The 23,433-nt window shown below is 44.9% G+C and overlaps 1 protein-coding gene across 1 annotated transcript in view; it reads right to left on the bottom strand.

The window, feature by feature from the left end:
* LOC139530099 (voltage-gated potassium channel regulatory subunit KCNG4-like) overlaps positions 1–23,211 on the bottom strand; it is a 71,897-nt gene extending 48,686 nt beyond the window's left edge. Inside the window, exons 1-2 of the mRNA XM_071326200.1 lie at positions 22,636–23,211; positions 17,865–18,769 (exon numbers count right to left, since the gene is read on the bottom strand). Of these exons, the coding sequence (XP_071182301.1) occupies positions 17,865–18,614 (750 nt within the window). The 5' untranslated portion in view covers positions 18,615–18,769; positions 22,636–23,211. The remainder of the gene's footprint in view (positions 1–17,864; positions 18,770–22,635) is intronic.
* Positions 23,212–23,433: the final 222 nt, after the last annotated feature.

Raw genomic sequence — 23,433 nt, 5'->3', positions numbered from 1 at the left:
ACCCCTTGGGAAACAGACATTTCAACAGCTCTTGGTGCAGAATCTGACTCAAACAGATACCACGATATCTCGTCACATTCAATCAGCAAACCTGATTGACTATTCTTTTCATGATTTCAAGCCAGCAGTCACTGTGAGTGAGCAACTTCCATCCTCCTTGGAGTCATGCGATGCTGTCGCTAAGATTAACTTCTCTTGTCCTTTACACACATCCGCATGCGCCCCGTCCGTCTCAGGAAACAAAGAATCAACGTACAGAGTGGACTCTGCTTCCGATTATACATTTTCTGCTTTGAGAGACACTGAAACCCCTTTCTATGAAACTAATGATGTTAGTCCCACCACTGACCCGATGACTCCCACTGGTGAAACACTGTCGATATCACAGACAAATATCCTTGTCTCAGTTCGCAGGTCCTGGAATGGTTGCCACACGTGGACGCTGTGGTGACTGGCAGGCCACAACAGCCACTGAGCGTTTTGAAGCACAAACACCAGGAGATTTTGTTGAAAGGTTACAGCCAATCTACTAACAACGCGGCTGCTGACAACTCGTACAAAGGGTTCAACTTTTTTGTTTGTGCCTCGGACACCAACACCAACCGCTGGTGGGGGGAATACTAGCACAAAGGGGGGGAATACTAGCCCAGACCCTTGATGAGCCTCGTCGAGGCCAGTTGGGGGGGGGGGGTCGAGACTACGTGCAACACTGTGCGAGGCCACCCGATCAGGAAACAAATCAAGTTGTACATTTCCCCACGAGAACAGAGAGGAGCGGGCCGACAAGTCCCTCAATGGGGATAACCTTAGAATACACCTGAGATATCACTGATGTGTACCACACTGGTCGTAAAAGAAGTCCAGTGGACTTTCCACCTCCAAAAACAAATGGTAACATTAATCATTCCTTGCCATGCTTAGTCTCAACTATAATGAAACTAGTAAAATGCTCTAATCATGTGTTCCGATAGGATAACATTTCTGAATGAATTGGTAGGATAGCTGGTCCCCTTGGGTACCAGTACCAATGCCAGCAACGGTCAGTCTGGCCACAGTCAGTAAGAAGGTTAGAGACCGAACAAATTGCCCTTGATAACAGCGACAGAGGTAGTAGTCACTCAGATTGCAACACGTGGAAGGGAATCTCCAAAACACTCTTCTGATGGTTAACCTTTTCACACGTACCAACACATGGGTGTGATCATTCTACAGTGGTCCCTGTAGCGTACGATCAAACCGGTGTGATTAGAACGTGTATTTAGAACGTCCAGTTTCGAATGACTCAACAATCAGCATTTGAGCTGGCCACACTGTTTTTTCAGAAACATTTTGCACAAACACAGTCCTTACAAAGTTATATCCAGAATGTGAGCAGTTTATTTTTGGATGCAATGTTCAGACATTCACAGAAGTAGCTTCAGCATAACACAATCATCCAAACCGGAAAAATGTAGGCTACATTTGTCCTAGCGCTAACTGAGGAAAGATTGACATAACACAAGCAGTCATATTTTTATAACTCTCGGCTGACATAAACTACAATATGAATTAGCTAATAGCAATTACTATTTATAATTAATCACATCACAGGTGAGCTCACCATTGATCGAAATAATTGAGTAAAATACTTTCTAGAAATCTAAAGTAATCCGAGAATAGGTAGTTTGTGCACATCCCCATGCTTGTTTTTTTCACATCAAACAAAGATAATAAGAGGAGACAAGATGAGTTTGGTCTCTTTATAGTATTGTCATGATGTGGCCCTTTCTGGGTATAGATAGTGGCTTCTCTCTCTCACTATCTCCTGCACCCAGGTTCTGTTATCTCAGGTCATAAATTCCTGGCGGACACTCTCTCCCCCTGGTCATGCAGAGAGAGAACACAGAGAGAACAAAGGATTTCAGGAGGCAAACTCCTAAATCCCCAAAATGGGAATTTGAAACAAAATGTCCACTTGTGAGAAGGTGGGAATGGTCTGTGGACACTTAAGGGACGGGTATGACGAGTGTGTTTCATTTGGTGACCTCAGAGAGGACAGGAAACACACATAACTATATCTCTGAATGTGTACATTCCTCAATTATGAGGTTTTCATCTAATTCTTGTATAAAATGAATGAGTAAAGATAAAACTATTTGTGAAATGATGTAACGTGATGTTAAACCTTTAATGTGAGAGAATTGTATTCCCTTTAAAGTTGAACTAACTCATTGGCCCGCCCCCGTGAGCACAGACATGATCTGGGGTCATAGAACCGCCTTTTCTATTGTTACGAATAAAAAACCCTTCTGAGGAAATCCTCTTCAGACCACAAAAACCTCAGTGTCAGCTAAGGTTGTAATGGTTGTTGAATTTCTAACCATACCACGTGGAGCATTGGCTACACGGGTGGAAATGGTTCAAATCTGAGACTATCGATCCCGACAGAAAAGGAGCAAATCTTAAATACTAATTACTAGTTTGCAGCTAGAAATTATGTAAATCTGGGATTGCGAATACCGACAACCGCCGAAACATCTATTCTATGAGAACATTTCTGAATGGTACTCTGAAGTATCCATTCTAACCACGAAATACTTGATTTTCAGGGAAGCCGAAAGAGAGACACTGACTCTCCGCAGATGGACCGGATTCCAACAGAAATCACGACAACACACTGGTCCTAAGTATATATTGATTGCAATTATTCCCGAATGAGTGAGCTCTCATGTGCAAAGGATTAGCATTTCAATGAATATAATTATCAACTGTGTAGTGATTCCTTTTGTCTTTCCCGCATGTTCTCAGTCCACACCCACTTCCCTTTGTCCACCAAGCCGTCATATCGGCTTAGCCCAATAGAGAACCTCCCCTATCATTTCCTTGTAACCATATCTACTGTCTGTTTGTTTATGCATTTTTGTGATTATTTAGTTACTTAGTAAATAAATTATTAAGCCAATAGGTGTATGGATGATTTATAGTAAAGGCTGGGTTCGTGCAGATGACCAACAATTTACAACGTTTGGAATGACTTTCTAGTTAATTACATTTACATGATTAGTTTAATCACGTAATAATAATTACAGAGAATTGATTTGATAAAATACATCTTCGCTTTTAATGATGCCAAAGACACGACATATTATGATGCCCGTGCGAGGAATCTAAGATAGAATTGGACTTTGCTGTTGAATTATATATATATCAATTGTGCAAACAGAATTGTGCAAACAGACTATTGTTTTCGAATAGAGAAAGATATTGGTTGTGTTTGTTTCCATTTGAACAAGCTATTTGTAAGTGCCTCCGGTCGTGTATCGATAGCGTCAGAGCATTGAGTTGTAAATTCCAGATTTAGTCCATTAGGCCAAACGGTACGATTTCTGTCGCTCAATATGAATTACTAGATCAAGGGCATAGAGCCAGTAAGGTTAGAAATTAGAGGGAATCATTATCTGTCCGCCTACCGCGCTAAGCCAGTGTGGGTAGGCCACAGGCGTATCTGTATTTATGTACCGTGTCGCCCCGGTCAACATAATGCTAGCAAAGTATGCCGAATGAGTTAATGTAAGACGTCACTACTAAACCCCCTTTACATGGTGAAGGGGACCCTATTTTGTGCTTGGAAGTTAGATGTCTGTACAAAGTAGGATTAGCTTGCACGAGATGCTAAGCTAACAAAGGGAAACAGCATTTTCATTTTCCTGTGTCACGTTGAAATTCCTTCGCTTTGCGCGACGGAAGTCCCGCCCTTTGTACTTCCGTTTGATTTCAGCTTTCTGCGATCAGTGACCCCCTGGTGGTGAAGAATCGGCAGTACATTTCTTGAAAAAAGAATTAGGTGACACCCAAACGTGGATCACGTTCAACAAGTGGGTACATAGGATATCCAGGCAATCAATTGATTGGATATTGATGTCTCATTCAATTTAACTAACAAGTGAAATTGCCAGATTTACTTTTCAGGTGGATCTTTTAAATAATATCCAAATTGATTGGTTTTCTACAATGTGACAATTTAAACTATTCACATTAACCTAGATGAAGCAACGCTCTCAGATTAATTTAAAGTTTAAGTCCCAAATGGCTATACAGGTTTGATTTATCATTAAAATTTGATTTATCAGTCAAATTTGCTTTTGCAAAGCACATTCAGTAACCCCAGTACTGACGGAAGTCCCGCCTCCAGCGGGAATCCCATATGGCTTAGGCCTTAGGAAGAAGTGAACCTAGTAGTGAATGTACACTAACATTTAAACTACTTGTTACGTTTATGATAATCTAGACAATCCCAATTGATTGGATATCTGTCACGATCTATCACAAGGATGACGCTGGAGAGACGAAGCAGGTACGGGGAGTAACATTTAATAAATCACGGACATGGAACGAGACATAAACAGCTTAGCAAACAGAAAAACAATCAATGCAGAAGCAGGGAACAGAGCTGGGGAACTGACACATATAGGGGAGGAAATGAACAGGTGATGAGAGTCCAGGTGAGTCCAATAACGCTGATGCGCGTGACAAGGAAAGGCAGGTGTACGTGATGGATGGCAGGAGTGAGTGATGCAAGGCATTCTGGCGCCCTCAAGCGCCAGGGGGAGGGGAAGAGCGGGAGCAGACGTGACAATATCATCGTCTCATTCAATTTAATAAGTAAAATTGTCGAACTTACCTTTCCAGTTTCTTCCAATTAAATTAGATATTTTAAACTTTGCAATATTAACCTAGATGAACCAACTTCCCAGGTTAAGTAAAGTTTAATTCCCAGATAGCCTATCCAGGTATGATTAATCATTATCATTGATTAATTAATTCAATTTGCTTTTGCAAATTCATTCAAGTCCAACTCCCACATTACTGGTACAGTACTGATGGTTCATTAATGTCTATAAATAGATTCAAATCGTCTTTGCACCTTCCAACATATCCCAAAACCAAACTTTGGAAAATTAGGAAAACCCTTTTCCCTTTCAAATGTTCTAATAATGTGCAAGGGGGGTAGTCCCCAATCGCCCACTAATTAGTGAACCTCCACCCATAAATGGATTGATCTCTGAACTCAGCAGCGATACCAACCCTAATTATGCCATTAGTGGAAAAACAGCAGAAATTACAAACAAAGCTCTCAAAAATCATACATCGGGCGCAGGCCTCGTAAAGGTTCTCTCCAGTCTAGCCCTGATGTCTTGCCATCCGAGATTGGCATAGGTCCAATACCACAGCGCACAGCTGAAGCACGAGCAGGTAACGGTAGACATAAAGGAACAGGTGGTTCCAAACTGATTTGATAAAATAACCGTCTTCACTTTTAATGATGCCAAAGACACGACAGTATGCATGTAGAAGGGGGTGTAGTAGGATGTCCCTTGGAGGTATCCGTACCTATGTAGGACATGCGAGGGTTAGGTTAATAAACAGGCTGGAGCTAGAACCTCGTTGTCGCGCGTCCTTATTTTAGATCACACTACATGGTGTCAGAAGTGGTTTTAAAATTCACATAAACGTGAAGGACGTACCAAGTAAATCATACATTCAGGCTGTTTCAAAAGCAGGGAGGGCACAGTGTTGGAGATAAAACAGCGCATATCATTATTTTGCTAGCTAACGAGCAAGGACTAAGTTACTGCTATGCAACATGTTGCAAGAGGAAGAAGCTGGCGGGATTTCAGGGTTTGCGACTCCCAAGTTCAACAGGCTCTGGCGCAAACACGGACAGGCCAGTGGCTAGTGCTGACGGATTTCGCATTAGTCCCCCGGAGAATTTTGTTTGTATGGACATTCAAAACTGGCCGAAAATAATCAGGCTTAACGTGAAAAATGAGGCATTTCAAGTTAATACACTGATCTACTCTATGGGTGATGAAGCCGAGGATATATTAAATGCTTCAACGTTGACCGAGGAAGAGAAACTTAACTACAGTGCCGTTAAAGACTGTTTTGAAACGCATTTTGTAGGGAGAGTGTCACGATCGTCAAAGGGAGAGAGAGAGGACCAAGGCGCAGCGTGTGAAAAATACATCTTCTCTTTATTTAGAAGAAGAAAAACTAAACAAAACAACAAATAGACGAACGTGAAGCTATAAATGACTAAGTGCAAAAACATGCGACATAGACATAGACAATTACCCACAAATGCATGATGCCCATGGCTGCCTTAAATATGGCTCCCAATCAGAGACAAATGAAAGACATCTGTCTCTGATTGAGAACCACTCAGGCAACCATAGACATACCTAGAAACATTCACTCAACCATAGACATACCTAGAAACATTCACTCAACACAAACCCATACACTAAACCCAACACCCCCTTTACCATATAACCACCCAAAACACAAACATTCCCCATGTCACACCCTGACCTAACTAAAATAATAAAGAAAACAAAGAATACTAAGGCCAGGGCGTGACAGTACCCCCCCAAAAGGTGCGGACTCCGGCCGCAAAACCTGACACATAAAGGGAGGGTCCGGGGTGGGCCTTAATATGGCGGCGGCTCGGGTGCGGGACGTGGCCCCCACTCCACCATTGTCAATATCCGCTTCGTTGTCTCTGGTAGATCCTGGCTGACTGGCGACTCTGGCTGCTCATGGCTGGTTGGCGGCTTTGGCAGATCCTGGCTGGTTGGCGGCTCTGGCAGATCCTGGCTGGTTGGCGGCTCTGGCAGATCCTGGCTGGTTGGCGGCTCTGGCAGATCCTGTCTGGTTGGCGGCTCTGGCAGATCCTGTCTGGTTGGCGGCTCTGGCAGATCCTGTCTGGTTGGCGGCTCTGGCAGATCCTGTCTGGTTGGCGGCTCTGGCAGATCCTGTCTGGTTGGCGGCTCTGGCAGATCCTGACTGACGAACGGCTCTAGCGGCTCGGGACAGACGAACGGCTCTGACGGCTCGGGACAGACGGGCGGCTCTAATGGCTCGGGACAGACGGATGGCTCAGATGGCGCTTGGTAGACGGATGGCTCAGATGGCGCTGGGTAGACGGATGGCTCAGATGGCGCTGGGTAGACGGATGGCTCAGATGGCACTGGGCAGACGGATGGCTCAGATGGCACTGGGCAGACGGATGGCTCAGATGGCACTGGGCAGACGGATGGCTCAGATGGCACTGGGCAGACGGATGGCTCAGATGGTGCTTGGCAGACGGGCAGCTCTGGCCGGCTGAGGCGCACTGTAGGCCTGGTGCGTGGTGCCGGAACTGGTGGTACCGGGCTGGGGACACGCACCTGAAGGCTAGTGCGGGGAGAAGGAACAGGGCATACTGGACCCTGGATACGCACATTAGGCCTAGTGCGTGGTGCCGGAACTGGTGGTACCGGGCTGGGGACACGCATCTCAGGGCTAGTGCGGGGAGCAGTAACAGGACACACTGGGCTCTCAAAGCGCACTATAGGCCTGGTGCGTGGTACCGGCACAGGTGGTACCGGGCTGAGGGCACGCACCTCAGGGCGAGTGCGGGGAGAAGCAACAGTGCGTACAGGGCTCTGGAGACGCACATTAGGCCTAGTGCGTGGTGCCGGAACTGGTGGTACCGGGCTGGGGACACGCATCTCAGGGCTAGTGCGGGGAGCAGCAACAGGATGCACAGGACTCTGGAGACGCACAGGAGGCTTGGTGCGTGGCGCCGGAATTGGTGGTACCGGGCTGGAGACACGCACCATAGGGCGAGTGCGTGGAGGAGGAACAGGGCTCTGGAGACACATTGGAAGCCTGGTGCGTGGTGTAGGCACTGGTGGAACTGGACTGGGGCGGGGAGGTGGCGCCGGAAATACCGGACCGTGCAGGCGTACTGGCTCCCTTGAGCACCGAGCCTGCCCAACCTTACCTGGTTGAATGCTCCCCGTCGCCCGACCAGTGCGGGGAGGTGGAATAACCCGCACCGGGCTATGTAGGCGAACCGGGGACACCATGCGTAAGGCTGGTGCCATGTATGCCGGCCCGAGGAGACGCACTGGAGACCAGACGCGTTGAGCCGGCTTCATGGCACCTGGCTCAATGCCCAATCTAGCCCTACCAGTGCGGGGAGGTGGAATAACCCGCACCGGGCTATGAACACGTACAGGAGACACCGTGCGCTCTACTGCGTAACACGGTGTCTGCCCGTACTCCCGCTCTCCACGGTTAGCCTGGGAAGTGGGCGCAGGTCTCCTACCTGCCCTCGGCCCACTACCTCTTAGCCCCCCCCCAGGAAATTTTTGGGTTGTACTTGCGGGCTTCCAGCCTTGCCTCCGTGCTGCCTCCTCTCGGCTTTCGCTGCCTCCAGCTCTTCACGAGGGAGGCGATATTCTCCCGGTTGTGCCCAAGGTCCCTTACCATCCAATATTTCCTCCCATGTCCATGAATCCTTTATTCCTTGCTCCTGTTGCCACTTGACACGCTGCTTGATCCCTTGTTGGTGGGTAATTCTGTCACGATCGTCAAAGGGAGAGAGAGAGGACCAAGGCGCAGCGTGTGAAAAATACATCTTCTCTTTATTTAGAAGAAGAAAAACTAAACAAAACAACAAATAGACGAACGTGAAGCTATAAATGACTAAGTGCAAAAACATGCAACATAGACATAGACAATTACCCACAAATGCATGATGCCCATGGCTGCCTTAAATATGGCTCCCAATCAGAGACAAATGAAAGACATCTGTCTCTGATTGAGAACCACTCAGGCAACCATAGACATACCTAGAAACATTCACTCAACCATAGACATACCTAGAAACATTCACTCAACACAAACCCATACACTAAACCCAACACCCCCTTTACCATATAACCACCCAAAACACAAACATTCCCCATGTCACACCCTGACCTAACTAAAATAATAAAGAAAACAAAGAATACTAAGGCCAGGGCGTGACAGAGAGACAACATTATTTTTGAGAGAGCTAGGTTTAATATGCGCAAACAGGAGCAGGGTGAAACCACCGACAGTTGTATCACAGCTGTTCACAAACTAGCAGAACATTGTCAGTTTGGCGCGCTCAGGGAAGAGCTGATCCGAGATCGGATTGTAGTCGGAATAAGAAATATATCACTTTCTGAAAAGGTACAGTTGGATTCCCAGCTTACCTTGTCCAAAGCGGTAAACCAGGTTAGGCAGAGGGAGACAGTAAAAAGACAGCAGACGATACTGCGCGACAGCAGCTCCTTGCAGAACGAAGAGAGTGAGGAAAAACATGCATTTTCATACAGAGCTAAATAAACGGAGGGGAACACAGAACAGAGACGGACGTGGAGAAAACAATCACAGACAGCACCAGTAGCTAGTTCAAGTGTTTCTCGCAAATGTGGGAAATCCCCTTTCCACAGATGGAAAGATTACCCAGCAAAGGATGCGGAATGCAGGAAATGTCACAGGAGAGGACACTTTTCAGCTGTCTGTCGATTAAAGCAAATGCATGGGGTCTCAGAAGAGGTACATCAGGACAGCATCTTTCTGGGAGAAGTAAAGGAAAACAATGCTGGCTGGCATTCAGACATTAAACTCAATGGGGAGGTTGTGTCATTTAAACTAGACACTGGGGCAGCAGTGACAGCTATCCCAACTAGGCTGTATAGCTATAGCAGAGATGGCCCTTTGCTCTCTACAAACAAAAAACTGTACGGGCCCAGTAATAAGATTTTACCAGTGGTAGGGCACTTGGTGATTAAACTGGAGAGTAAAGACAAAAGTGCCATCCAGCCTGTCTTCGTCATTGACTCTCTAGCCAGACCGTTGCTGGGGCTGCCAGCAATTGAAGCATTGCAACTCATTGAGAGAGTGAGCGAACTGGAGGACCCAGGTGAGGTTATCAAAAAGAAATTCCCGAAAGTGTTTTCTGGTCTAGGAAGGATAGAAGGTGACTACAAAATCTGCCTGAAAGAGGATGCTGTCCCCTATCCCCTTACCACCCCCCGCCGGGGGCCTATCCCTTTATTGGCCAGAGTAAAGAAAGAGTTGGTGAGGATGGAAGAAATTGGGGCGGTGTCTAAAATAGAGAGTCCCACAGACTGGTGTGCAGGGATGGTGGTGGTCCCAAAAGCCAATGGGGAAATAAGGATCTGTGTGGACATGACTAAATTGAATGAGGCACTCTGCAGAGAGAGACACATCTTACCATCAGTGGAGCAGTCACTGGCTCAGTTGGATGGCTCACAAGTCTTCACAAAGCTGGATGCCCGCTCAGGTTTCTGGCAGATACCGCTGTCATCAGAGAGTAGGGCACTCACAACGTTTATAACACCGTTTGGCCGTTACTATTTTAATGTTTTGCCATTTGGAATCGCTTCCGGTCCTGAGCATTTCCAAAGACGCATGTCCCAGCTGTTGGATGGGCTGAGTGGCGTCATAGTCCACGCGGACGATGTGCTCGTGTGCGGAAGGGACAGAGCAGAATATGATGTAAGGCTCACAGCAGTTCTGACCCGACTCCAGGAGACTGGCCTGACACTCAATGAAAAATGCACTTTTGCACAATCAGAGGTCTTGTTCTTGGGACACAAAATCAGTGCAGCTGGAATAGAGCCGGACCCAGAGAAGATCAGCGCCATCACAGATATGCCCAAACCCCAGAATGTGGCTGAAGTCAGGACCTTCTTAGGCATGGCCACATATGTGGGTAAGTTCCTCCCACAGTTCTCAGATACAACCAAACCTCTGAGAGACTTACTAGCCAAAGAGAATGACTGGTCATGGGGTCACATGCAACAGATAACGCTCCCCAGTTCTCTGCGAGCTCCTTTTCTGCTTTTGCCGCAGAATATGACTTCATACATGTGACCAGTAGCCCCTACCATGCACAGAGTAATGGTGAGGCAGAGAGAGCTGTGAAAACAGTCAAGGGACTGCTGAAAAAGAACAAGGATCCATACAGGGCTCTGTTAGCTTACAGAGTTACATCACTGCATCATGGGCCGTCGCCTGCCAAGCTCCTGATGGGCAGGAGGCTGCGTTCCCCATTGCTTGTCTCGCCGGCTCAGCTTAAACCCCGATGGCCTAACAGGAAGGCCTTCGCTGAGAGGGACAAACGGCTGAAACAAACTCAAACTGGAGACTTTAATCGGAGACACCGTGCTAAGGAGAGGCCAGAGCTGACCGAAGGTCAACGTGTGTGGATTACAAACTCAAAGACACCAGCAATAGTGCTGAGGAAAGCGGATGCCCCACGCTCCTATGTGGTGGACACAGGCTCAGAAGAGGTATGAAGGAACAAAACACACCTCAGAGCTCTTCCAGATCTACCAGCCACACAGACTGAGGCCACAGAAAATGCACAAAAAGAGGGTGAAGGAGAGAGAATGCTCACAGAGCCACAAGCGCGCCCAAAAGGGGATGTGAAGCCACCAGAGTGGCTGAAAGACTATGTTACGTGAAGAGAAAACATACTGTTGGGGGACCATACCCAGCAAAAAGAGACTGTACCTAAGTTAATGTTCATACTGTGTGATTTAATGCTTTCATACTGTTTCAGGATGGGAAGTAGCATGTTAGAGAATAATACTGGTTTCCAAATTGCATTTCAGTTATGCTTCAGTGGTTATGCATGTTGAGTTCTTGTTCATGGGAGAGGGGAAGATGTAGTAGGATATCCCTTGGGGGTATCCGTACCTATGTAGGACATGCGAGGGTTAGGTTAATAAACAGGCTGGAGCTAGAACCTCGTTGCGTCCTTATTTTAGATCATACTACAGAGGTGTGTCGTCTACAATCATCCACTTCCCTTCATTCACTTCCGGAAGCTTACCCGAAAGATGAGTGAACCATTCCTTCACCTCATTATAACATATTTGGTCTGGAAGACTACGTGACACCCAGAATGCATTGTATAATGTCAATAAACATGGCGCCACACATAGCTGGCAAATAGCTTAACTCATTATAATCAGTACAACCTTCAGAAAAGTATTTTACACACATCATAGTTGTCCATTACAATATATGCAATAATCGGAATGCATTATTTGTCACCAGTAATTGAAAACGTGAATAAAACTGTAAATACATTATACTCCATACATACATATATACATACATACTGTATTGGCCTACAGTAGAAATGACAACACGATATACAGAAAATAAGGAACTTACTTTGATAGGAACGCACACAAGTCCAAAGTTATTATGTGTAAGAAAAACAAGGAAGGCAAAGCAAGTGCCAGCAAGAAAATTTTCCAATTCTTGCAAGACTGCGCAAATATATGTATACTTGATCTGCACAAACATGAGTGAAGTGCTGTGGGTTCTCCTGGAAGAGAGAAGTTTATCCGGCTCAGTAAAGCCTCAAACATAAAATGTCCGCAACGCTGAAATGGACTAATTCTATGAGAATTAATGAGGCAGAACACACCTCAATTCAAACTGTTGTTAGAAAATACAACTTGTTAGAAAATTATTTGAAATTGACATGTTGAAACATAGCCTATAGATAATTAGCAGGCAGCGTGTTGACTGTCCTGTTGCGTAATAATCACATTTTGGAACAGTGAGTGCATTCTGACATCACGTGCATAAACAACTCACGCTGGGACGACCGTTAGAGATATTTGGAACTCACATGTGAAAAGGTTAACACACATGCCGCTAATAAATAGAACCCTCCATTCAGGAGGAAAGTTATTAGAAGTCATGAACCATGATCACACCGCCTACGACTGGTTCAGTGCTTACAGAGTAATTCCGTCGTGGATAACATAACTATGAAATAGACTCCTTCATATCTATCGCCACTACAATGGTGTAAGACACATTGACTTGTAGTAAAACCACTACAGGTCCCCTTGGTATATGGCTTGAGGTCGGCAACGATTCTTACTGACACGCGGTCATTGACACAGAAATTATCTGATGAAGTCAGACTCATTCTGAACAGGCTTGTAACATCTGCTTCCAACTCACACCATCAAACACATAGATTCCCTGAACGCAGCTCACTTTACAGCTCACTTTCCAGCTCACACTCTCAAATCCCTAGATCCCCTGAACGTGGCTCACTCTCCAGATCCCAATCACCTGAATTCTAATCACCTGTTCACACACCTGTATGTCATTATCACACACTATTTAGTTCACTTCGTTGCACCCCATCACTGTGGGGTATTGTTTGTTTTGTGACACATCTGTGTCACATCTGAGTGCTGGGTTTCCCGTGAGTTACTCCTCCTGTGTTTGATAGTTTTTGCCTATTCCCTGCCTGTACTTTAGCCTATCGGCTTTTCTGTTATCTACCTATTGCCTGATCTCCCGGACTGCGTTACTATCCTTTTCCCTGCTTGTACTGTTGCCCTTTTGGACCCCCTGTGTATGACCTTCTGCCTGCCCCTGGACCCAGCTACCTGCCTCCTCCTGTGGTCCTTTGCAATTAACACCTGCTACGCCCTGCGCTTGAAACCAGCTCTTTGTCTCCCCTCGTGCTCATTACAGGTTGCAGCCTACCAGGATAACTGGTTTTCTTTCTCTTGGCATGTGCGCTTGTGTAAGCATAAACACACACATACAACAATATTTAATGAGGATTTATACTAGGATCACTTGAGGGCAAAATACCAGCCTTGGTAAAGTTGGAAATTGACTCTACAGCTAAATTAATCACCAGAGGTCCATAGGTCATCCCTATAGACTGTCCGAAGCTAGTGCCTTACAGCTGTAGAGTTATCATGTAGTTATCAACTTAGGATAGTGCCCTAAGCAACACACTGCTAAGTAGGATCACCCTAGATATGACATTAGACAAAATGCCACGATAGAGTCATTTAGCCAAGACCGTGGATGTACAGATCCAGTCAAAAGTTTGGACACACCTACTCATTCAAGGGTTTTTCTTTATTTTTGCTATTTTCTACATTGTAGAATAATAGTGAAGACATCAACTATGAAATAACACATATGAATTCATGTAGTAACCCAAAAAGTGTTAAAAAAATCTAAATATATGAGAATCTTCAAAGTAGCCACCCTTTGCCTTGACAACTTTGTACTCTTGGCATTCTCTCAACCAGCTGCATGAGGTAGTCACCTGGAATGCATTTCAATTAACAGGTGTGCCATCTTAAAAGTTAATTTGTGTCACGATCGTCGTAAAGATGAGACCAAGGCGCAGCGTGAGTAGAGTTCCACATATTTTAAATAAATCGAAACTCACCAAAACAAAACAAATAAAGAACAAACGAAACGTGACGCTACTGGTATGCACAAAGGCAACTATACGTAGACAAGATCCCACAACACAAACGAGGAAAATGGCTTCCTAAATATGATCCCCAATCAGAGACAACAATAAACAGCTGTCTCTGATTGGGAACAATATCAGGCAAACATACAAAAACCCTAGACATACAAAACTAGCGTACCCACCCTAGTTACACCCTGACCTAACCAAAACATATAGAAAAACAGAGATATCTAAGGTCAGGGCGTGACACTTTGTGGAATTTCTTTACTCCTTAATGCGTTTGAGACAATCAGTTGTGTTTTGACAAGGTAGGTGTGGTATACAGAAGATAGCCCTATTTGGTAAATGGCGAAGTCCATATTATGGCAAGAACAGCTCAAATAAGCAAAAAGAAATGACAGTCTATTATTACTTTAAGACGTGAAGGTCAGTCAATAGGGAACATTTCAAGAACTTTGAAAGTTTCTTCAAGTGCAGGCTACTTTGAAGAATCTCAAATATAAAATATATATACACTTTTTTTGGTTACTACATGATTCCATATGTGTAATTTCATAGTTTTGATGTCTTTACTATTATTCTACAATGTAGAACATAGTACAAATAAAGAAAAACCCTTGAATGAGTAGGTTTGTCCAAACTTCTGACTGGTACTGTATATAGAATATTGTCAATTTAGATGATTAAGGTGTGTGTTTGTTTTTACTTAGGAAGTGACAGAGCCACAAACAAGTTCCCTATACAACCGCCAGTTAGTGTCACAACGCCACTCATTTGGGGAAGAAATGTAATGATGCATTTTGTAAATACACTTTTATTAAAAAAAATATATTTAACCTTTATTTAACTAGGCAAGTCAGATCAGGATGGGTCAGATCAGCTTGGCGGTGGATGACAGTAGCCAGGCCCTCTCTTTCCCCTCCAGTATGATCCAAAGGAATGGCTGTTCCCGCTGAAACTCTAACACGTTCAAAAAGTGAATACTGGAACAATATTTCTAACATAAGAATGTGGGGAATGTTCAGAGGGGATCTAAAGAAAAATAATGCCATATTGGGTTTTATTTTGTGATGTCTTTAAAAAAGGTTATAAAGGAAATACTGTACATGAAATATGAAAAACGTAGAAAGTATTTATGTTAAGATAGGAATGTGATTTTAGGAGCCATAAGAGAATCTATCCCTTAAAAACTGTGCATAGTAAGTAGCCGCGCCCCGAGTGAGGTCAGAGAGCGTGTCAGACTGACGGAGACGTCCCCTTTGGCCAGAGTGCATAAAAGGATTGCCAACAGAGATTAACATTAGACCAGACAATCACTGGTACGGCTGATCAGCTGTTCTAAGTCAAATATCTAGAAAAGCGAATCTAAGTTGGACCATCCTACTACTCTTCAAATCATCCTACTGTATTACTCTTCTTAAATCACAGTATCTTACTACGCTCATCACCAATGGGAACCGTCGACACGGCTGGCTAGCTATCTTCCAGAGTGAACAACAGTAGAAAAGGGGAGACCCCTTTCGGACATTCGGAGCCATACAAGCTTGCCGCTGAAAGGCCAACAACCTTCCTAAGGAGGGCTGGTTCCGACAGAGATAAACGGCGAACGAAGGCATTCACACTTAACGTTAAATACATGCATGATTTCTTACTTAAAACGGGCGGCGGTTCATGTGCAAAGTATATGATTACTGTGGGAATAGTTCTAAAATGTATCAACGATAAGTATCCTTTTTTCTCTCTCTTTCCTCCCTCTTCATTTTCTGTGTAAGAAGCCGCCATATGTTGTCAGTCCATTAGGGACCTATTTCTCAAGTATTATGTGTGTATGTTTATTGTGTGTTATTATTTAGTTAGCTAGTAAATAAATAATTAAACCAATTTGTTTACTGAATCATGAGAAGTATGAGGATTTTGCAGATCCTAGAAGATTACGACTGTTCAGAATGATATGATAAGAGGTTATGATTTAATACCTTGACTGTTTGATGGATGTGATAGGTAAAGACCTTTTTAGTTTAATTCGGGAGATGGTAACTCTTTAAAGAACCGCTCTTGTGGTGCCCCAGATTCCTAATGAGTTAATTGTTACATGATTAATTTAATCAGGTAACAATTAAACATAGTTAGTTGATACGATAAATAACAGTCATCAGATTAATGAAAGTAAAGTCACGACAAGGTGATATGATCTTTAACTAGTCTCTCAAAGCACTTCATGTTGACAGAAGTGAGTGCTACGAGGCGATGGTCATTTAGTTCAGTTACCTTCGCTTTCTGAGTGACAGGAACAATGGTGGACATCTTGAAGCAAGTAGACTGGGATAGGGAGAGATTGAATATGTCCGTAAACACTCCAGCCAGATGGTTTGCACATGCTCTGAGGACGCGGCTAGGGATGCTGTCTGGGCCAGCAGCCTTGCAAGGGTTAACACGCTTAAACGTCTTCCTCAAGTCAGCCACAGAGAACAAGAGCCCACAGTCCTCGGAAGCGGCCTGCGTCGTTGGTACTGTGTTATCCTCAATAGCAGGCGAAGTAGGTGTTTAGCCTTTCCGGGTGCAAGACGTCGGTGTCCGCGACGTGGCTGGTTTTCCACTTGTAATCCGTGATTGTCTGGACTCCCTGCCAACATCCCCTATACACTTCCTGATGAACTCAGTCACCGTGTCAGTGTATACGTCAATGTTATTCTCAGAGGCAACCCAGAACATATCCCAGTCCGTGCGTGTGTGTGTGAGAGAGAGAGCTTGTGTGTGTGTGTGTGTGTGTGCACATACGTGTGTGTGTGTGTGTGTGTGTGTGTGTGTGTGTGTGTGTGTGTGTGTGTGTGTGTGTGTGTGTGTGTGTGTGTGTGTGTGTGTGTGTGTGTGTGTGTGTGTGTGTGTGTGTGTGTGTGTGTGTGTGTGTGTGTGTGCGTGCGTGCGGGAGAGCATGTGTCAATGTGTGTGTGAGAGGGAGAGTGTGTGTCAATGTGTGTGTGAGAGGGAGAGTGTGTGTCAATGTGTGTGTGAGAGGGAGAGTGTGTGTCAATGTGTGTGTGAGAGGGAGAGTGTGTGTCAATGTGTGTGTGAGAGGGAGAGTGTGTGTCAATGTGTGTGTGAGAGGGAGAGTGTGTGTCAATGTGTGTGTGAGAGGGAGAGTGTGTGTCAATGTGTGTGAGAGGGAGAGTGTGTGTCAATGTGTGTGCGTGAAGGAAAGCATGTCCTGCATGCAACTTTTGATGGTCAGTGACTGAAAGACCAATTTAGCTGCATTATACTGTATGCAGCCAACTGAGAAGAATATGAATCAGTTGAAACACACACAAACACGACAAAAACTATACACATACTGCACACACACACGCATGCATACACACACGTACGCACACACACACACCTGCCATTGGGTGCAGGGTAATAAAGTGAGAAGTAATTTCGGAGCTTGTTCATGCCCTGTTTGTGCTATGGCCAGCATATTGATCATTGTTGTTAATGGACACTCTCTGTCTTTCAGAATAAATCTGATGTGAGGATGAATCACTGTGGCTTTAAGCAATGTCCTTAATCACTAGTCATTATCAATCTGAGTCCAAGGAAAACTAACCTGTCGAGGAGGCCCCAAACACACACACACAAATAAACGAGACACACTCCAGTGAGGGTGACAAATGTAAGTTACCTTGGTGGATATTTCTAAAGCTACAGCCTTAATGGCACTATGGCGGTCATTGTTAAGGTTGGCCTCACTCACCCTGTCCTCCTCCTCCCTGAGGTCCGGCATGGTGCTGATACACAGGCTGATGACGGTCACTGCTACCATCACCACCGACAGGCAGGCAAAGATCTTTCCTGGCAGGCCAGACTGGGGATTCTCAACCATATCCCTCAGCTGGTTCATGAACTTGCGATAGCGTGTCTCCTCAACTGGGGGGCGCAGCATGGCGTGCCTCTGCCTTTGCTCTTCCTCCTGCCGCTCGTGTTCCTTCATCTCCTCGATGCGCGTGTACATCTTCCTCTTGCAGCAGCGCTCCATGTAGGTCATCTCTACGCCCCAGTAGAGCAGCTCATCATGTAGTGACAGCACGCACATCTCCCTCAGCATGCGCAGCTTCCCCGCTGCCAGGAAGTTGAGGATGACGCGGAAGGCCGAGGGGCTGCGGTCAAAGAAGAACTCTCGCCGTGTCTCGTCGTAGTCGTCACACACGCCGGCAATCTCCTCTGGGCTGCTAAGGCCACAGAGCCGTCCCAGCCGGGTCAAGGGAAACTGCTCCAGCGTGCTCCAGGGAAAAGTGTAGCGGTTGCCTCCCACGTTGATGACCGCTAGTAGACCGTGGTCCACTGACAGTAGGTCCTCTGGTCGTCTGATGAACTGGGCCCTCTGGTAGTAGACACCCTTGACCGTCTCCGTCTCGGGGATCTGGGTGAAGATGGCATCGAGGCTGCTATCATCGCTGGCCGAGAGGTTGCTGAAGTCGTGGTTTGCATTGCTGATGATAGGCATGGTGGCATCGGGGTGGGTGGCCGGCTGGGCTGGTCACACTGGGGGCTCAGTGGCTGGTCTTGATGTTGGGCATCCTGGGGCTGGGGATCAGGTGAGTCCCTTCAGACTCTGCAGAAGGATCAAGCGGGTCCCAGGCTGGTGGCGTCAAGCAGACACTGAGAGAGAGAGAAGAAAAGAAGGACATTAAATCTCAGTTAGACTGCAGTGGTGTAGAGGCTCCTCCTCGTCTACAGCACATCCCTAGTCCAGAGACTGACATCAGTGAGTCCGTAATGGATCAGAGCTCTGTACTGCACTGTCAAATAAAATACAATTGTATTTGTCACATGCTTCGTAAACAATAGGTGTAGACTAACAGTGAAATGCTTACTTACGGGCCCTTCCAAAAATTCAGGAAAAAAAAAAAATAACACAAGGAATAAATACACAATGAGTAATGATAACTTGGCTGTATACACGAGTCGCGGTGCAGCGGTACAAGGTAATTGAGGTAGATATGTACATATAGGTAGGGGTAAAGTGACTATACTAGATAATGATAGATAATAAACAGTTGCAGCAGTGTACGTGATGAGTCAAAAGAGTTAGTGCAAAGAGGGTCAATGCAGGTGGTCCGGTTAGCTATTTAGTAGTCTTGGAGGTAGAAGCTCAGGGTCCTGTTGGTTCTAGACTTGGTGCATCAGTACCACTTGCCATGCGGGAGCAGAAAGAACAGTCTGTGACTTGGGTGACAATTTTTAGGGCCTTCCCCTGACACCGCCTGGTATAGAAGGATGGCAGGGAGCTTAGCCCCTGTGATTTATTGGGCCATCCCCACTACCCTCTGTAGCGCCTTGCGGTAGGATGCCAAGCAGTTGCCTACCATGCGATGATGCAGCCAGTCAAGATGCTCTCAATGGTGCAGCTGTAGAACTGTTTGAGGATCTGAGGGCCCATGCCAAATCTTTTCAGCCTCCTGTGTTGGAGGCTTTCAGCCAACACTACTGTGTTGGTGTGTGTGGACCATTCCTTAGTGATGTGGACATCGAGGAACTTGAAGCTCTTGACGCGCTCCACTATAGCACTGACGATGTGGATGGCGGCGTGCTCTGCCCTCCGTTTCCTGTAGTACAGTACAGTACAGCAGTATGGTCAGTAGAGTCAGAATACACCTCCACTCTTCCCAGACAAACTAGCCCAGACACATCATCTGTCATAATGAATGGGTGTGAATCTCTACCTGTGAGGATGAGTAAAGCTGAGGATTAAGCTTGAAATGTGTGGCTCACTGTGGTCATGTTTATGCCATATGGTATAGTGACAGATATCTAACAGGGCTACTCTTTTCTCAAGATGTTTATGACTGACAACAACTGATCTGACTACTACTTAGATTTGTTGCACAGTGGAGTGCTTTTCACACCTCTACTACTGCACATTTTAATTGTGATATAAAATGTCACCATCAATTTAGCATGTGGGGTATGGCTATTAGCCTATACCTTGGAGAACATTAGGGAGGTGGATAATAGTTGGCGGATAATTACAGTTTAAATCAGCGGTGGGCTACATAATGTAACTCCTCTAGTTCTGCATAGGGGATTCAATAAATCACTCTTGTCAAGGTGTTTCATTTCCATCGTGGTGGGAGAGAATTATACACTATTTATTAATAGAATAACTGGTAATACAGTATTCCCGTCTGATGGTTGGTTGCTTTGCCGAGTGGAAAGTTAATTGAAATAAGTGTTTTAGCGGCGCAGTGGCATTATCAGGAACATTCCCTCCACTGCGCTCACTAGTGACAGACACAGGAGATCAGAGCAATGAAGTTTCCATCTGCTATAGGTCCATTACAAATCCATTGCGTGCCATTTCATGAAATAGCCTAAGAGCCATGTAGCCTGAGACACACACACACACACACACACACCACTGGCATAACGCCATAACGCAGGTCGAAGTTAGGCCCGTATAGACCACCAATCGCTGTCCATGGTGCTGAAATTGAATGGATGATGGGCTTTCTGTGTTGCCAGTGCACGTATATACTTGCTTTAGCTAATGGATATATGTTTATTGGTAGGCCTATTTGGTCAAAATGTTCTAATGTTAAGCCTAACATTTCACGAAACTGTCTCGCAATGCGGCCATTTTTAGACTGTGGGCTGGTGGCAATAATGTAATTACTTGTTCAGTAGGCTAATTAAAGTTGGAAATTCAAACATTCGATGCAACTGCATGCTAATTTGATATGTAATTCTTATACCAAAAAATATTATAAATATCAAATAACCTAACAATATGGAGTCGCTTGAAGATAAATTCAGCCACTATTGTTGAACTATTGTTTTGTGTGGCTAATAGCAAATGGCCTGCAATATTCAAGGTAAATTCAATCAAATTAAATCCAACTTGAGATACTCTACCTGGTCTGCTGAAGTCCTCCTTGTTTGTGTGCAAATGTTTTCCCCATGGCCTGTGGGGGCCTGACTGTTTTCTAAACTGAGTGTTGTCGACCCAGACAGTCTTTCCTGAGACATTGTGCATTATATGTCCATTGCACTGCGCACAATGTAAAGGTAGTCTTTCATGATGCATGCTAAGATATAGCATAGACTGTTGATACTGCAACCACACAACTCAAACGCCGATTCACCAGTAGCCTATGCACGAAATCACAAACCGCTTTTTTTGTTCAAGCCCTCAAGAACTGTTGTCTGCTAAATATAATCTGTTTGCATCTGCCAATTTAATGGCTGTCCAGAATCCAGACGACCTGTCCCCAGAGTTTCCTATACATGTAATCTCTTTCTGTAACGTGTTGAGGCCGGCAATTAAGGAGAATGAGACGCTTTATTTGAAGCACAACCCAGTTTACCTGATGTTGCTATGGCAATCAAACTGTTTTTACATCCCTGTAACTGTCGCTTCTGCGAACTGATCGTTTTATAAACTAAAACTCATAAAGAACTAGGCCTACCTAAAAATGATTAGGCTATCAGTCTGATATGTGCTTTGACCACTTGAGTAAGCTCCGCTCATTGCACTGGCGCCATCATAGCCTTGACCACCGCATTTATTCACCGATATCCCCCTATTCTTTCAAACTGTTAAATTGTTTATTTTTATTAAAGGCCTGAGTCACTTTTTCAGTCACATTCCTGAAGCCCAAGAAACAAACACTTATTTTCCTAGTAGCCTACATATGGAAAATAAAAAGGTTTATGAAATCGTTTTTGGAGGGTTTCTATCAAAACATCAACATCTATCACAACTATGTAAAAAAAAATGTACAACGATGACAGGCGCATGGGCCCCCAGAACTCGTGGGCCCACCCGCCTTGCGGGGGCTGCGGAGGTGTGCGATACACACACACACACACACACACACACACACACACACACACACACACACACACACACACACACACACACACACACACACACACACACACACACACACACACACACACACACACGGGTGATTCTGCATAGAAGTCATCTTTAAAAAGTAAAGGAATTTCTACTTCAAGTTACAAAGCTACATGTCGACAATAATAGGCTATTACAGACTATTATAACAAGTAGCCTATTTTATGGAACCCATAGCCTAATCGTCTTTTAATGTTTTATTATAAAGCTTATCGGTATGTGTTGAATGCCTTGTCTTATTGTCTTGAACGTCCCACTAAAGCATTGGCTGTCACTGTAGAATACTGTAGGCTACATCATTTTAAACAGCGGAGGCTGCTCTCACTATATATCATATAGACTATTGGTTATTTATTTTTAAACAGATCAAACAGCTGTTTTGGTTATTCCAATTTATCAAACGAGGAGTGTAAAGGTGATTGTACTTTATATAACATCTAAGCTACTTGCTATTCTATCATAATAATTTTATTATTTCCAAGATATGATCAGATTTGTAGTTGACATTAAACTCCAATAAGCGCAATGACCATGACAAATAGGCCTACATCATTTGACAGTGAACGTTGAATAATAAGAATGAAGACTAAATAAACTTGTCACGTACCATATTAGTGAAGAGAACAGCTCTCTAGTTCTCAGTCCGTTTGAACAATCAACATCAGTCACTCTCACCGAAAAATACCAGATGCTACATGTTGTATCCACGGGATCCACAGTGTCCCAACCTGTAAACGCGATTAAAAAGTCTTCAAAATACGAAGAGAGAAAATGATACAAGCGGAGTGTCCCGTTACAAGATCCGTACTGCAGAGGCGTTGCGATGCGCGCGCTCCACAGCACGGGTAGGGTATAGCTTACCCCAAGTTTGCGAAGAGTAGGTGAGTGTCGTGTGTAGCCTAAGTGCCTTTCCCTTACCAGTTAAGTCACCTCACAAAGCCTAACTTTGAGTACCACATTTTGCCTTTCCCTTTACTGCTAATTGCTACGATAATACCATGCGATAGATTCGATGGACCCTCTCGTACTATACAGCCCCAGCAAAAAAACAAATGTAGGCTATCCTGATGTAGTGTTTGGTTTTCAGTGCAGCACTGCCTATGGTAGTCTTGTTCTGCGGGCAATAGGGTTAAATCGACTGACAAACTCCGGCGCCAAGCTAACCTTTTCCATCCCGTAGCCAGCAAGCGGTTCTGCTGCTTTGATACTCTTCAAACCTCCCACTGGGGAGCGCGGATCATTTCGATCCCAATAATGTTTTTATGCAGCGGTGGATTTTGGTCGCAGTGGGAAATAAGGTCCTTAGTCTGATAATACTAGGCATTAATCTGATATAGACCTATAGGTATTGGTAAGCTCATATAAAATGTAACATATTTAGCAGGAGTATAAGGTAGCCTATGAT

This window comes from Salvelinus alpinus, chromosome 9 (genome assembly GCF_045679555.1).
Source record: "Salvelinus alpinus chromosome 9, SLU_Salpinus.1, whole genome shotgun sequence".
Taxonomy (NCBI): domain Eukaryota; kingdom Metazoa; phylum Chordata; class Actinopteri; order Salmoniformes; family Salmonidae; genus Salvelinus; species Salvelinus alpinus.
This window is presented reverse-complemented; position numbering and strand designations above follow the sequence as displayed.